We start from the raw sequence: 17,472 nt of genomic DNA, 5'->3' as shown, positions 1-17,472 counted from the left end.
GGCATCCCTAGACGGTGCTATTACTAAAGACCAAATTCTTGGGACCATTTGTAGTTTTAATGTCATTGAAGTTGCTGATGTACCTGAATATAGCTCTTGTAAAAAATCCTGTCATGAATACTAAAAATCCTCTGTGCTAAGAAAACTTCTCCCTAAGAAGTTTTTTCTTTTCCTTTGGAAATACTCCTATAATAAATAAACATTCATGACATTCATGACAGTTCTGCTGGATGGTGCATGACTGAATCCCTTTAGGAATCAGGGTTATCATTAGATTGTGTTTTGGACTAATCAAATACGGTCAGATTTTTAAATGTGTAATTATTTTTCAAAGGAGCATTTGAATCTATGTCACCTTGTGCTGTGGTATAATAGAGTTTTGTTTTCCCTGAGAGTGTGACTATTTCCATAATTTAGGTGAACAGCTATTTGTGAGGCAGCCTCAGTAAATGTGACAGAAAAGAGGTTAGTTCTAACTTAAGCACCATTTACTAAGTGCCTTCTCTCTGCTCAGTGTTAGCTGAGCTACACATGTAAACACAACAGAAAGTAAAGATGTGTGCATGTCCTCAAGAAGTTTGTCATTTGGTTTAGGAGTTCATAACAGACATTCTAACATTGTGTATGTGGTGAGGTATGAGGAGAGATTTATACCTTACAATAGTGGCAAAGCATTGAAATCTGAGAATTATTTATTACAAAAATGCAGATTCAAGGTTACTTTGGACAAACACCACTTCCACGTGTGTTTTTTTGTGTGTGGGAATTGTTCATGGCCTGCAGCTGTTCTTCCCTACACCGTGACCATGGCAGTGTGTTAAGGCACAGAGACTGTCATCTAAGGTGTGGCCAATGGGAAAAGTTTAACCATGGTTGTTGGGAGATTCTGCACTTTAAGAAACAAATAGAGAATCCTCCGGAGGCATTGCGTATAGAGCCCATTCTGTCTTCCCTTTATAGATGTTGAAACCTCTTCAGAAAAGAGTCATTGTGGTGTGGGGAGTTTTTATGGGATAGATGGCCCTTGGTTTGGGTCCTGGAAAAACTTTGAGGATCTGACTTGGAGAGTTAGAGGACAGGTGTCTTCAGAGGGGAGCTGGTATGGTTGAAAGTACACAGGAGGTGGAAAAGGAATTTATCAGTGGAAGAGAGAATGCTTTATGTTAATTTGAAAGCTAATTATTTCATAGATATAATTTTCTAGCTGTTGCACTAATTTGTTCTAGAGTTTATTATTCCTAAGGGACTTTGCAATGAGTCTATTTTAGATGGCTTAATTGCCTGGAGCTTCCAGAGAATTGGCCGTGTTTTGGGGTGGGGCGGGGGGAGAGGTGACTGACTTTCTTGGATAAAATTATTATTTGCCACATGTCATTGTGGCCAAAGTTATTTGTCTTGGCTTCGTGTTGTATATATACAATGCAGTCATCTGTGAGTGTAGCAACTCAGATAGGACAGTGAGTACTTTTAAACACGTGCATGTAAAACACATCACGTTTGTCTAAAGCTATACAGTTTTGAGGGATTTTCACATGCTCACGTGTAATATTTTTAACATCCTTCTAAGACAGGTAGCATAAGAATCACCATCACCCATTTATTTCCAGCTGGGGAAACTGAGGCTTAGAGAGCTGAGTTTCTTTCGTCTGAGTCACGTGGCTAGTGAGTGACTGTGCCAGAACTAGATATAGCTCTTTCCTTCCAGTCCCGGGTTCCTTTCCCTAGTATGACACCCTCTCAGCAGAGACACTGCTGACGGTGACTGCTCATCTGGTTGCTGGCATCTCCTGAGTTCCTAGTACTCAGCCTTGTCATGAGGAACTGACTCAGAGAAATGAGAGTCTGCTGATTCAGAGCCCAATATCTTTTTCCCAGCCTCTCATTTCCCAGCTTTCTCTTCTCATAAGTTGATTTCTATCCACTCCCAAGCAACTTTTTTTTTAGTATCTGTGGCTACTAGAGTGGTGGCAGTGGAAGTTGTGACGTAGACTGCCATGTCTCCACAGGCAAGGGTCAAGAGGGAATTAGAAGTACTACATGCTCCAGATAAAACTTCTCCTTCTCCAGCTTTCATGTCACCAGTGGTGAGTGAAGAGAGGGCCTTGTACTCTGATACTTCTACTAAGACCCTCTCCTCCTCGTAACCCCACAACCCTGATAGCCCTGTTATACCACCACCACATCTGCCTTGAGACCATTAGCACACGAATTCCATTTTTCTGTGTATCATCAGCATCCTGAACAGGGCCTGGCACATCAAATATTCGAAAGGATAAATAAATGGAGTCCTAAGTCTTTAGATAGCATATATTAAAGGCAAGTTCATAAATTATTCTGCAGTACCAATGAGATACCTTTTTTTAAAGTTTATTTACTTATTGAGAGAGAGAGAGACAGAGAGAGAGAGAGGGAGGATCCCAAGCAGGCTCTGCACTGTCAGCACAGAGGCCGATGCGGGGCTCGAACCCATGAACTGTGAGATCATGACCTGCGCCATAATCAAGAGTTGGATGCTTAAACAACTGAGCCACCCAGGTGCCCCAAGATATCTTTATAAATTTTAGAGGAGTGTCATATGCTTTTTATTTTGTTTAATCCCATTTGGTGTTTTATTTACAGCACAGATTAATGAATAACTTGTAGTTAACAAAATTATCTCCAGGGCTATAATAGTTATAATAATAGTTATTGTTTGTGTAATGCCACTTACAGTAATTTGATTGCATGATTTATTCTTCTGTGGGATAAATAGTTGTATCTCCATGTTATAAATGTAAAATTATAAATGCTTAAAAATTATTTTTTAATGTTGTAAATGTAAGAGAGAGGGAGATAAAGGCCTTTTTGCAATAAACCTTCTCCAGAAAGACTGAGAGACCAGTTTTGTGTGGGATACATACCTGAATGGAACAAGGTATGTAAAAAGGTGCAGAACGGGGGCACCTGCCTGGCTCATTCAGTGGAGCAGGGGGCACTTGGCTGGCTCTTGATCTCTGGGTTGTGATTTCAAACTCCATGTTGGATGCAGAGATTACTTAAAAATTAAAAAAAAAAAAATTAAAAAGAAGGTGCAAAACAATGAGAGGGCTTATTGCAGGGGGGTTTAATGCTCAGCCAGGGTAACTAAACCTGTAGTTGTGGCTTGGGTGTGTGAGCTGCTGTATTTCAGTACTAACATCGTTTTAGGGCTTGGACTTGGAGTAATCCAAGCTAAGTCTGTTCCAAAGCATCAACAGAAAAGTTTCCTTATGTTATAGCTGTACATCCAAATGGAAGGGAGATGGAGATAGTGGAGAATTCTCCACTAGGTATTTTTTCCAAGCATGCTTCTCATGAATTATACAATTTGGTAAGAATAGTGACAGTTTTGATGGGGAGATTGGGAGCACTGAAAACTGGCAAAAATGCAAAGCCGTTTTTGGTCAAATGAGTAGAGCAAGCAAGCAAATGTGTTGAATAGGAATTTCTGCAACAGCTCTTCAAGGTAACTTTTTTTTTTTTTTTCAAATTGAATTCATGTTTAATAATTAACAGGTACCATGCACCCTACCCCTTCCCCCTGCCCAGGTAGCAGCAGGGGTGGTGCAGGGGCTGGGGCATATGCCCCTAGCAGGGAGGACAGCAGTCTCATGAGTGATGTGCAGAAAATAAAAAAGGATCCTAGGGGCAGGCAGTGGTGCCCCCCAGAAGACACACCAAATTTCAAGATTTTATATATATCGCAGTGCCCCAGGGGGAGGAGAGGAGACATCAGGCAGCATCCTGGAGAGGGACTGCAGGCAGCCCCATGCCATCCTGCCTCTTCAGCCATTTTATTAGCTCAGACACACGGCACTACAGGCACCCATTGCTGCCACCACACCCCCTGCAGTCCCGGCCACTGGCTGGGTCATCCGAGTGTCCATGGGACTCCAAGTCCCCAGCCCCACCTGCCCTCAGTTGTGGTCAGACTCCTCCTCTTCTTTACTTTGTAACTGGGTGCCCTGATCACATGCTTTGCTGAGAATCAGAGACCTGTGAATGATTTCAGAGATGATGACCCCAGCCCAGTGGCTCACTTTCCAACTTCTTGAGCAGATCTGGACTGCTGATACTTATGCTAAGGTCAAAATGCTAGTGACAGCCCAGCTTGACATCAGAGTTAAACTTTAAAAGTTGTGTAATATTTTCTTGCTAAGGTTTCTAACTTTAGGAAGTCTTAAAAGTAATTGTGTGGTTATTAATTTCAGTGAAACATGGCATGAGTTGTAAAAATCATGCATAAGGAAAAGAGATTATAGATTGAAGTCTGATATCGACCCTTAAAAAAAAAGTGATTAAGGTTTTTATCTAAATTGCTGGTTAACTAGCTGATTCCAAAAAGGGTGAGTCATTTTACTGAGACAAAAAGGCAAGTAAGCCCCTTCTGGTGGGTGGAGAGTTACACAGCAGAGCCTTACAACCTTGAATTAGCAGGCCTGGTGCCTTTTTTTTTTTTTTTCCCCATGTGATAGTTTAGAAATGAAATCAGTATAGCCACAGTTTTATTGTAACTCTCATCTCAGAACCACTGTTTCATTTATTAGGTTGGGAATCTCCAGGAGTCTCATCTTTCTTTTCCTTATTTATGTTGTCAGCATGCTGGTACTTGGTTAGATAGCCTTTTGAATAGCACTTTTTCCAAAAAAAAAAAAGTATAATATGTGTAGCTTAAAAATCCTGTCATTGTTATGTATATTGTATTGCTGCTAAGTACTAAACTAAGTCTCCAAATAAAGGGAAATTGGGAGTTTTGTTTTTAGTTAGATATTGAAAAAGAGTATATGCTATATACTTTTTTTTTTTTTTTTTTTTTTGCTAGCTTATATGAATCTTAATGATAGCAATTACGTTGAAGGACAAATTGTGTTGAGTAGAATTGCACTCTTACAGGGTGAATGCTTTGCTTTTCCTTTCAGCTGTCTAAAAATGTTTTGACTCTGACAATTTCCTTACAATAAAGCCTGCAGAATTGTTATAAAGAAATCAAATGATCATTACTGGTTTGGCAGGAAGAATTTAAAAAGTAAAGTAGCTTCACCCATTGTTTGTAAATAATACATACCCTACAAATGGAAAGTAGAGAAAAATAAAAGGAGAAACATTCTTAGTCTTGCTATTCAAAGACATTCTGATATTTCTTTCTGGTTCTTTTTTTTTTTAGGTTTGGGTTTTTAAAAGCACTCTTGTTATCAGAAGTACATATACAATTTTGTATCTTGTTCTTTTTATTTAACTTTGTAATGTAAGAATTTTTCTGTGCTTCACAGATTTCTTGAAGACATGCCACTTACTCACTCTTTCATTTGCTGAGACCCTTTTCTCTGCTGGGTGACAGATGCTTTGTTCCTCAAAATATGGGTATATGGGAGTGGGAAATAATCTGCATTATAATTAGGTACTGCAAGATCATCCTGAATTTTCATGTAACTTTTATCTAAAGCTGAATGCTAAATTGTCTCCCAGGTAGCTCCTCTTTTTAAGTCAGAGAAGTAATATGGATTGATTTTATTGTACACTTGAGCTAACTTTGTCAGGCTTAAAAAATCCCTCTGCTTTGGAGTCTGCCCCTCAGCCGAAGGGCTGAACTGGGCAGGGTCAAGAGAGGAGGGCAGAGCAGGCATCCTGTGGGATGGCTGGTGTGCTTGGCTCCTGTACAGGGATTGTTTACCAGAGAGCAGGGCAGGGTTCATGGCAAGGTGTCTGACAAGAGACTTAGTCACCCACAGTGCACATGACTGGGGCCTTGTCCTCACAGAGGACTGAATTCGTGAGAATCTAAACATCGTAAGTGGCATGAGGTTCAAGATGTAGGAGAAAGAATTTGACTTAATTTATCAGTCAGTGATACCCAACTGCCTCCTCCATACCCTCTTCCTAAATCAGTCCTCAGAGGGTCAGGTGTAGATGTGCACCTCCCAGCAGAATACTGTGAGGATGAGTGGTGTGGCTCACTCGTTAGCAGGGATGCCTGGACTTCACATCCTGGCTCTGGCTCTGCCTCTGGCAAGCTACATACTTTGGACCAGTTCCTTAACCTTTCTGTGCTCCATTCTCTCTGTTAAAAGAAGATAGTAGAGCCACCAACTTCCTGTGATCAAATTGAAACACTGTTAGAACAATGCCTGGCATTGTTAATAAGCATGTAATAAACCTAGCTGGTTATTATGTACCTTGTGTGACCCAGTTTGTACATTTTGCCAAATTTCCTGAGTGCTGAGCTTGTCAGTTAAGTTTACATGGCATTATGGCAGGTGTGTTCTTTTCTGATTGCACACTAAACTAGTCTTGTGAGGATGGGCCACTGGTATTGTGAGCTGTTCATGATCACACATATGTGAAACAGCCAAATATTGACCAACTAGGTGTTGATCCTGGATCTGTTTCTAAAGCCCATTCTCTAAAAGCACACTGCTTCAAGAAAGGTTCCTCATCCCCTTACCTTATCCATTTGTGCTGGCCTAGCGTGAGTGCTTTTTCTTTAAAAAAAAAAAAAAAAAATAATAATAATAATAAACTTCAAATTGAACTATAAGATACAGACAGAAAAGTGTACATATTCTTGTATATGTATATTCTTGCTATAAATTCACAGCACCAGCACCCAGATAAGAAACCCAGTAGTTTGCCAGCATCTCGTAACCTTTTTGTGCTTCCTTCTGGGGATTGTGCTTTGAAAGCTACTGGTAAAAAGGCTTGTGATCCGTTGTTCGTGGATATGGAAAAGGTTTCATGGAAGAGAGGGAATTACCCCAAGAAAAGGATGGTTAGTTGTAGTGGCTCTGGATCAGGAACCCCACACCTTCCCCTTTGTTTGTTGTTCCTTTTTTCTCATTAAGGTAATGTGAATAGGCAAAGAAAGATTTTTTTATAGAAAGAATTATAGATAATAATTAGACTGGACTTTTTGGGGCCTATGTTAGGCCTTCATTTTTACTCTCTTTAAACCCATCTCTCTCAATTGTGGCTTTTGAGTTAATTTTTCATTACATACAGTGATCACTGCTTTTATCACCTGAAGAGTGTGAAGTCAAGGGAATGCAGAAATGCTTGAAACATTCCTGACTTTAATTGTCCCAACTCTAAATCAGGCATGGGAATGGATTTTTCCTCAGATGCCAAATCTTTAGAGTTGCAGTGGGTTTCCAGAACATTGCATTGGAAGGATTTGCAGAGGAGTCTGGGGACAACAGGAAACAGTGTTCTGGTTGATTAGCGATTTTGGCTAATGGCAAAAGAGATTTGGACTAGTGTTTTCAGTACCAGTGCCAGATATTTGCCTTGTATGATCTGAGTGATACTTAATGCCATTTCTTGACTTATAAACTTAGCACTATTCTCTAGGACCACTTAGTACTGGCTGTGAGAATGGAAGCAATACACATATAGGTTAAAAAGTGGAACTAGGGGTGCCTGGCTGGCTCCATCGGTAGAGCATGTGACTCTTGATCTCGGGGCCGTGAGTCCGAGCCCCACACTGAGGGATTGAGTTTACTTAAAAAAAAAAAAAAAAAAAAAATTGAACCAGTAGTCTTCCTTCCTTACACATATCACATGACCTCAGAGTACTTCCACACTTCCCTCATCCTCCCTCTAACATCTGATCAAGTTCATGTGAATTATGACAGTATCTGTGGTGTCAGCAGCAGTTCCAGTCAATGTATTGAACTGCAGGTGGAGTGTGGGAGTCCAGGCAGTGACTGCAGATACTTTTCTAAATGTGGAAACATGGCTGAACCTTGTGAAGGAAATAGAGAACTTTACCATGGGTAGCATTACAAATAGGTAGTAAATTTTGTATGTATATTACTTAGTATTTAAGAGCAGGATATCCAGGCGCTAATGAATAACAGTATGGGTACCTATATTAGAGTATGATTCCATTTTGGGAAAGAGAAGATTGAGAAAAAAAGAAAGATCAGACTGAGGTACAGAACAGAATTTGGGGCACTGAAGATCTAAAGATACCTTTCTCTTAGCTACTGTGTGAGCTGCTCTGATTATTGTCAAAAACTGACCTCTGTGCTTTGGAGCCAAAATGTAGACAGAGTTTGGGAGAAAGAGGAATGATAGCTTTCTTGCTTTGACAGGCAAAGGAGGCAAAGGAGACTGGCCTTCAAAAACTGCAAGCCCTCCTATAGGAGGGGGTTGGGGGGGTTTTATAGGGAAATACAGGATCTAACTGGTTTTGGGAGGAACCGTACAAGCTCCTAGCCTTCTTTGTCATGTCTTTAGGGTGGTACTGGGTTTCTGAAACAAAAGGGTAAGAAGGGCGGAGGGGAGGTTTGCGGAAGAGAAGGGAAAGGTTATTGTAAAAATCGAGCTTTGCTGAAGCATTAGAGCAGCCATTTTGATTTTTGTTCAACTGTATGCTTTTAAGCAGTTTCCTAATGTCTCAGAAGAATGGTTGTGATGATACAATTATTACTTGTTTTTCCATTTACTGAAGAAGTTTTAAAACTCCCATTTAAATATAAGGAAATTTGGAGTCTTATAGAGGCATCTCTTTTAAGTACAATGGTTGTGGCTTTGATGTACATCTGTATTATGTTTTATCAGATTTTGAACTGTGGAATTAAGGATTATTAAGGGGAGGGACGGAGAAAATGGCTTTTTCACTTTTTAAAAGTTTTGAAGTTCTTTTTGTTAAGATACCACATGAGTCTGATTGGAGTGAATATGGAATATTAAAGCTTCTAAAGGAACTTCTGCCGTAATAAATGGAAGAGTGTGTGTTGAGTTTGTGTGTTTAATCACAAGCACCCTCTTGGTCAGAAAATGTGCATCAGACTGTTAAAGGAGCACTGACACTGCTTGTTGCAGGCAGATTCATATCAAAGTGTTAATGTAAATATTCAGTGGTATTGAACCTATCAAAAAGTGATCTGTTGAGTATCTACCAAGTATAAGACCTATATGACGTGCAAAGATGAATGCCAAGACCCAGATTTTTTATACTCAAAATATTTATGATCTAGTTAGGCTCATGAGATATGTACACCGCTCTGTTGCCAGGCAGTTACATGTTAAGGGTTAAAGGTGTGGTTTAAAAAAATTGTAGGGTAATTCAAGGGAGAAAAAGATCTTCCAGCCTAGAAGTCATCATAAGGCAGATGAAATTTTTACCAAGAAAGTGTTTCTCAAATGTGTGGTTCCCAGGCAGGCAGCAACAGCCTCCTAGGAACTTGTTAGAAATGTACATTCTCAGGCTCCACCTCAGAACTGCTGAATCAGAAACCCTGCGGGGTGGGCCCAGCAATCCGTTTAAAAGCATCCGAGTTTGAGCCCCACTCAGACAAGGAAGTGTTGGATCAAGGGTATGCTGACTGAAGTTAGGGAGGAACAGTGACTGGTGTATAGTGTTTGGTTTAAGGCGGCTGGCTGAATGGAAGGAACATGAAGAAGAAGGGGTTTAGTTAGAGTTTCTTGAGCCGTGTGGTTTAGCTTCTATTTAAGGGAATTCTTTCCCAATGCACTTTGATCCTTATTTCATCCAATTATCCTTCGTAATTATATTATCATGTTCATCTCTTATTATTCTGATCGTTGAAAATGTTTGCATCATCGAGATAAGGGATAGAATTTGTATTTTGTAAGAGAATTTAAGGCTTTGGAAAATGTAAAATATCAGAATGATTGGACAGCTTTGTGGCTAGCTATGAGGTTAAATATTTGTTCAGAATACATGTTTAAAAAAAGGGTTTCATGTCCTTTCATCAGGTCCTAGATAAACATCTTTTAGAGATTTTAGTTTTAAAACTTAAATTCAGTTTTACATGTAAAAAATGGGGTATGTTCCCCCAGCATTTCTTCTACATATTTTAGAAAATTCAGTTATTTTGGCATTTTTAAAGATCCTACCCCTTCAACATTGAACGTGTTAAAAAATAAAATTCATCCGAGTAAATGTGAAGATCTAATTGGCTTTATCAAATGATTCATGAATCCGGCAATATCCCATCTAGAAAACAGAGGGGTGTTCTGAGGAGTTGTACAAAATGGAAAGTTTTTATGGGAAGGAAAGTGGAGCAATAAAGGTATGTGCAAAAAAAAGAAAGAAAGAAAGGAAAGGGCAGGGGTCTCGTCTTCCTTTGTAGGAAGGGAATGGAGGGACCCAGCTGATAGATTTCCTCATTGGTGCTTATCTGAAAATTTCTGATTGGCAGGTGAAGACATTTCTGGGGGAGGTTGAACCTGCAGTTAACTTAGTTATGAAGCTCTGGTTTGATGACTTGGTCTGGCTGGAGTAACACCATGTGAGGCCTGTGGTTTTCTTTTTGGCAAACTATACTTTCATTTCTCCTGTGATTTTAGAGGAGGTGGACCCTTGGTGTTGGAGACATTGATTCGGGGCCTCACTTGGGCCACTTGGGAAGTGGAAATGATAACCTTCCTTTCAGCCTTTGCTCATCCAGCTGCCTGGTGCCTAAAATGGAAGGGTTACAGTGCTTGCATAAGTGGGCTTCTGATTCTCTGTTTAAAAAGAGAAAGTGATTTTAAAGACAGTTCAGGGGAAAAAAGAAGAACCCATGATCACATGGTGGCCACACAGTTAAGCTTTAAGGTCAAAATGTGTTCCCGTTACTGGAAAAATGGATTCATTCTCTCCTAATCTGGTTTTACCTTGGCACTATCAATTTATCACGTGCAGAGAAGTCTAGTCATTGTTGTAGGTGTGTTGCAATCTTTACTTCTAAAGGGAGGATGTATTTAAGATCTTTTTTGGGTTTGTTATAAAGGAACTTTAGGGTCACATATATAATAATGTCATAAGGTAATTGTGGCCTCTACCACGATATCATTAGATTTTTCTCACGCTTATGGAGTGAAATATTTGGCTGCCATGTATAAAGATACATTTAAAACCTCCTGAAACTTGGGGCACCCCGGTGGCTCAGTTGTTTAAGCATATGACTCTTGATTTCAGCTCAGGTCACGATCTTATGGTTCGTGAGTTCGAGCCTTACATCCAGCTCTGCGCTGACAGTGCAGGGCCTGCTTGAGATTCTTTCTCTTTCTGCCCCTCCTCTTTGTGTGCTTTCTCTCTCAAAGTAAATAAGCAAACTTAAAAAATAAAATAAAATAAAACCTCCTGAAACTGAAGACCTGCCAAAGGTTCATCAGATTTTAGGGATCTATTAATATTTTCTTCAGCCTAATTTCGAGGATAAGAAAGAGGAAAAGGAGTTGAGACAATCCCTTATAGTTTTCAAGATCTGACCTGTGTTTTGGGGACCAGTGCTTTTTATTTCTTCTAAAAGAAAAATTATTTTTTCCATGAACTCACAGTACTATGGAAAAATTATATTAACTCCATAGCATTATTTCATTTTACAAATGAAGTATGTTAGTGTCAGAAGTCAAAACTGAACTACTTTTGTCCTTGTGTTCTGGTATTTCAGGGCTTTCTTGGCTTGAATATACCCAGGAATTAGGAATTCAGTGCAAGAGTTGTGAGGATTTATGGCTTCTCACTTATTACTTTTCTTACATATGTGTGTGTTTCTGTAATTTTTCATATACACACACATCTGTATATTTGGTATTAAAGAAAGGATGTGTCCCTACTCTCCCTCCCCCACATCACCTCCTGTACATCAAGCCCTACCTTTGTTGTGCGTAACCATCTCCCTCACTTGCTATGGGTAGAGTTTTGCAAGGTTGCAGAGTAAGACCTGTCAGCTGACGCTTGCTCACATGAGAGCCATTAAGAGGGTGGTGTGGCCAAAGTCAGAACAACCTTGCAGCTGAAGGCAAGTCACTGCATTTGCCCAGAGCCATATGAATGGGTCTTGTGACCAATTAATTGACTACTACATAATCTCCAACAGGGGAGCACAGATGGAGTGAGTCAGCCCAAGCTGCTCAACCTGTTGAGTGTTTTGTCTTTTGCTGACCCAGAGTACAAGCTTAGGAACAAAAGTAGGAAGTGGGATTTGGACTTGCCTGTTTTAATGGTCCTGCTGAGAGCATATTTTATAGCATTGGATACATCTGACTTCCTAATACTTTGGCAGGCTAATTTACGTAACAAATGAATGTTCCTTTTTTTTAAACTTTTGAAAGAGGAAATTAGTAGGCTGCTGCCAAGTAGCTTGCCTCACCTACTGTATAGGGAGTACAGGGATTACTTAGGACGGCTGGTCAGTGTGGAGTATCCCTCAAACAGCAAAGGATCTTCAGCATTTGTGTCCACGTCCATGTTGATAGTCAGGATAAACCGGAAGAAAGTTCATACACTCAGGACATGTGTGGCGGCACTACGAAGACAGCAAACCGGCCAGGGGCCCGGCAGGATTCAGCCAGATGTGTGTGTGGTGCTGGTTCTGGTGCTGCGAGGACTTACAAGACGCTTTTATGCACAAAGACTCGAAAACGTGCCAGGGTAGGAAGGGGCACTGATCGCTTGGAACTCAGCAACAGGTTTGAAACTTCAGTTCTGTTTTAAAATCTCAGAGAAATGTTTATTTAATTCACTGCGTACCAAGCGGGATGAAATTCTGTTGATCCAAAACTTGTTTGTTAAGAATACTTTGTTTTAGTAGGACGTGGGGCCATTGATGGGTGTGCGGAAACAAGTCCTTTCCGGTACAAAAAAGGTGCAGGCATGGTTCTTATTATTTTTTTGACTGTTTCAATTCTACTACCCATCTGCTTTCTTAACTTTTCCTTACTTATCCTGGAGCCAGCTCGCAAGAAATGGTTACATCCTTGTCCTGTGTTGAAGTTTGAACAATACTATTCACAGAGGTCATCAGGAAAACGAGTTGCGGTCCTGAGGGTCCACCACAGTTGGTAGATGGGGCACAGGACTGGAAGTTATCTCTTAGTCTGAATGGTAGGTGGAGGCAGGATGGTGGGAAAGAGCCCAGCTTCTTCTGGCAAATTATTTTCATGAGAAGGACTGGAGTTATGCCGGAACTAATTTTAAGAGTGGAGCTTACTTAAAGAGAGTAACATTTATACTTGCTGTATTCTTTTAGGTTCATTATGTCATCCATTTTGGGAGAATTTATTAATTTAATTAGTAATAGCTCTTAATTGAAACATATTTATAAAGAATTTTATTGCATATCAACCAAAAGGAAAAATGCAGTGAGAATCTGATGTAGATAACTACTAAAGAGAGTCAAAGTTAAAAGTTAAGCTCTGATTCTCATGATTAGTGTAAAAGTAAGTTTCTAAATTCACTTACATATTTTTTTCCTTATAAGAAGTTTTCTTAAAATTATGTTTTATAAACTTTTTCCATCAATATGGTTCTTGGTTGGTTGAAAATAATCAGGATATACTTTCTGTCATATAAAAATCATTGTCTTTCTTTAGTAGAAACTTAATAAAATGGTATATAATCTACTCCAGTATAAACCCAGTAAATTGGAGAGTTAGGGAGAAGTGTGGAAATCATTTTATAGGGGCTGGGTCACATGCTATTCACTCAATTAAAGGGAGATATTTATAGAGGGAGCAGTAATGAATGATGTGGTACATTAGAAAAATACATTTGAGCGTTCAGATAAGAATTTCACTTTTGTACCTTTTTTTAGTTAATTTTTTTTTTTTTTTACAATTTATTTATTTTTGGGAGACAGAATGAGACAGAGCATAAGCAGGAGAGGGGGAGAGAGAGAAAGAGACAGAATCCAAAGCAGGCTCTAGGCTCTGATCAGCACAGAGCCCGACGCGGGGCTTGAACCCATGAACTGTGAGATCATGACCTGAGCCCAAGTCGGATGCTCCACTGACCGAGCCACCCGGCACCCCTGTTTTTATCTGTTTCTTATCAAGATAGAACAGCTGAGTGATACAAAAGAGTAATGGATTGGCACTCAGTTGATCTGGATCCTGATTCTGATCCTGATCCTGATCCCCACCTCTGCAGCCCAGGAAGAGCGTTTAACCATGTGAGAGTCTCCTGGCTTTTCTGTGTCTCACTTTTCAACTCTAAGCTATGAAGTTGGTTTAGATTATTTTAAAAAATCCTTTCCTTCTCTGAAATTCTAAGATGTAGCATCAGGACCTTTTGTATTCCCTATATTTATTCATATGATTCTAGATTCCCCAAATACATATTAGGGGTGAGGGGGATAAGAAAATAATATGCAGGGCCACATAAAGTTTTTTTAAAAACTTCAAAACATTTTGGTATGAGCTTCTGCTTCTCAGTTTCAGTGAACTTAATATTCTTCAGTGAATTTTAATCATTTTTATTTAAACAACACATTAACAAAAATTTTTCATATCCGTTATTGCCTTTTCTTATTTTAACTTCCTTTAGAGTTACTTCTTTGGTGCTGAGACTTTTTTTGCCTCTTGTTTAGAATTTTGCGCAGTGATGACGTATACTTGTCAATTAATTGGAATTCATCTCTAGTCAGACCAGTTGTCTTGGTAGACCTCATCTACTTTGTCTCCCCCTTCCTACCATCTTTAAAACGTGATCGTTATTTGCAGCATTGTGCTTGGTTTCCTGTATTTCTCTAGGACTTGAGCCAGTCTCAAGGGTAGAGTGAATTATTGACAGGAGCTTGCACTGTAGGGATCTGGCTCGAGAGTGCTCACGAGTTATCTGTTTGTCCAAGTCAGGTGGCAGTCAGTTAAGTATGACTTCCAACTCCCTCTTTGCTCTTGGGTATCTTAAATCAATAATTTTAGGTGGTCTTAGCTGAGTGCACTGATAAGTAGGTTCCCCCCCCCCCCCATCTTTCCTCATGATTTTCCAGTTACTCAAAGGTGAAGAGAAAGAGTCCACACATGTAGAGGAGTCATGTTAGATACCTAACAGTGGCCACAGTGTAAAACTGCCACAGTTCGGTGCAGAAGGAAACGTTTTTCTTTCTTTAAATTTTTTTTTTCTTTTTAACGTTTGTTTATTTTTGAGAGAGAGAGAGAGAGAGTGTGCGAGTGAGCGCTGGGGAGGGGCAGAGAGAGAGGGAGACACAGAATCTGAAGCGGGCTCCAGGCTCTGAGCTGTCAGCACAGAGCCCAGCGTGGGGCTGGAACTGATGAACTGCGAGATCATGACCTGAGCCGAGATCATGACCTGAGCCGAAGTCGGAGGCTTTACTGACTGAGCCACCCAGGTGCCCCTGCTTTTCTTTCTAATTATGGTCCATGTGGAATCAGACTTTTCAGGGTGGAAGTGTATCCTCCGTATCTTCGCTTCCATTCTCCTTAATCTCTAGAACGAAAGATATTGGAGGTTCATTTATTTCACAGAATCAGCAAAAACCTACAGAGTTTGATGAAACATTTTAAGTGGTTTGTCAGTAAAAAAAAAATCCTCTCTAAAACTTCACGTCTAGTAACTGTTATGAGGCTGGACATAGGGTGCAGTCTTCAATAATCACTTCCTTCTTTTTTCTTAAAATATCAACCACAACAAAGCTGCTAATAACTTGATTTTGCAAACTTTAGTAGCAAATTAGATAAGTCCAGAAGGCTGTTTTTGTGAGAAATCCGGGAGTATTTGCCAAGCTTATCAGTGAATTATTGTTTCTCTGATAGCAGGAGAGAATTTGACATAACATTTTCTTAAAAAGTATACCCTACCCACACCAAAGAGGAACTGAAACAGAGCACTTCAGAATCAATTGTGCTTTAAGTTTCATATCTTGGAGTTTGGATTCAGCAGAGACTCTCTGTACTGCTTTAGAATCACCAGGATAGATAGGGCCAAAGAATTAATGAGTGTATGTATTAGACTTGTCTACGATCTGGATGAACGAATTCATTACAAAAAAGAAGGAGGCTTAGGTTGCTTGTGGTAGTTACTCAACAAGAAAAGAAGTATAGAAACCAGGGTTTATTTTCTTTCCCCTAGTTAACTGCTTCACAGAGATAGGCTGACCATGATTTTACTACCAGTCTTTATTTATAGCAGTTAGGACTACTGACAAGGAAATATAAAAATAGTCGCAGATTTAGAGAGATATGCTAAGGCAACAGACCAAAGAATTCTGTTCTGAAGATTTTAGCAAAAAGGACTAATGCAGGTTGCAGGGTTAGGGAGAGTGTTTTTCATTGTCTTCTTCACTTAGCTGTGAAAACTCTTCTGCTTTGATACTATGTAGAAAATGTAGCTGTCCAACAGGTTGAATGAAGTGGGTAGAGGAAAAAAAAAAACAAACCCTAGTCAGCTGATGGTCTTGTGCTTTGTGACAAGCTTCACCGAGAGGTTGAAATTGCTGGGTGTGACTCTTTCAGATGCGTTGAGTATTGCTGTCACAAGTTCTTCTGCCCTTTCTGCATTCCTTCCCTTTTCACTGATTTTATGTGCCATGAAGAATTTTCTTTGACTAGCTAAGAGTTTATTTCCACTGGTTGATGGTTGGGATTTAGAGATATAATTTGAGAATATGTGAATGAATGAAAGCATGCAGTGGTAACTTAATGTTGCTGCAAAGTCCCGTCTAATTTAGGTTTAAAAACATTCAACTTGACCCTCTAGAGGCCACGCCTCCTCTTGAGAATGAATCAGAGCAGCCTTGGTATAGAGGGGTTTTGAAGGGAGTGTGAACTTGCTTCATGTAGACTGACGACTGACATAAACTTTTGTCTGGGTCTTATTCTGATAAGTGTTAGTTACCATAACTAGTTATGTCCAGAAGACTGTGTTTCAGACAGAGGACAAGGATACTCCAACTCTGGGGTCTGCAGCCCAAGTCATTGGGCAGCTTCTGAAGCCTTTATCCCTCAAGTTCCTGCTCAGCTGTACAGTGAACTGGAATACTCGGCTACACGGGTCCATGATTCCTGGTTCTTCTGTTAGGACTCCTGTTGTGAGTCAGGCTGTGGCTTAGCCTTACCCTTTTATTGTTATAGTAACAAAAGCTGAATAACTGCTGAATAATGATGCAGCAAGCCCTGGTGGGAATTGGTGAGAACAGTAATCTGTGACCCATCTAAGATTATAATGAAACTCCCCATCAAAATTCACCAAAGAAAGAGAATCTAGCCTTTGGGCTCTAGAAACACCAAGATCCCTGGCAATTCTCTTCCCCTTCTGTGGGATCCCAAATTTATATGGATTGTTGGGTATCAGGTGTATATCCATCCATTAGAGGTTTATCTTGAAGGGTTTAATCCTTCTCTTATTAGTTTAGAAAGGTTAAAAAAAATACTCTCAGGTCTTTATAGAACAGATGTGAATTAAAATGCTATCTTTTTTTTCTTAAAGTTTTTTTTCAATGTTTATTTTTGAGAGACAGAGTGTGAGGGAGGGAGGGGCAGAGAGAGACAGAGACCCGGAATCTGAAGCAGGCTCCAGGCTCTGAGCTGTCAGCACAGAGCCCAATGCAGGGCTCAAACCCAGGAGCTGTGAGATCATGACCTGAACTGAAGTCAGAGCTTAACCTGTTGACCACCCAGGCGCCCCCTCTTTTTTTTCTTGATTTGCCCTTTCCTTTCACTTGCACGCCTCACCCTGCCCAAAGGCAAAAAACAAACAGTTTA

General features: G+C 40.0%; 1 protein-coding gene across 6 annotated transcripts in view; it reads left to right on the top strand.

Annotated features, from left to right (window-relative positions):
- The window catches only part of FNIP2 (folliculin interacting protein 2), a 131,235-nt gene that overhangs the window by 24,584 nt on the left and 89,179 nt on the right, over positions 1 to 17,472 (top strand). For 2 of the 6 annotated variants that reach the window (XM_042983682.1, XM_042983681.1), the window contains exon 1: positions 11,072 to 12,441. The exons of the other annotated variants lie outside the window; for them this stretch is intronic. In XM_042983682.1, coding sequence (XP_042839616.1) covers positions 12,266 to 12,441 — 176 coding nt within the window. In that variant the 5' untranslated portion in view covers positions 11,072 to 12,265. Of the gene's footprint in view, positions 1 to 11,071; positions 12,442 to 17,472 lie in introns of those variants that run through there. 6 annotated transcript variants of the gene reach the window in all.

The sequence above is a fragment of the Panthera tigris genome, chromosome B1 (genome assembly GCF_018350195.1).
Source record: "Panthera tigris isolate Pti1 chromosome B1, P.tigris_Pti1_mat1.1, whole genome shotgun sequence".
Classification (NCBI taxonomy): Eukaryota; Metazoa; Chordata; class Mammalia; order Carnivora; family Felidae; genus Panthera; species Panthera tigris.
Note: the sequence above shows the minus strand (reverse complement) of the source record. Positions and strands in the feature narration are given on the sequence as shown.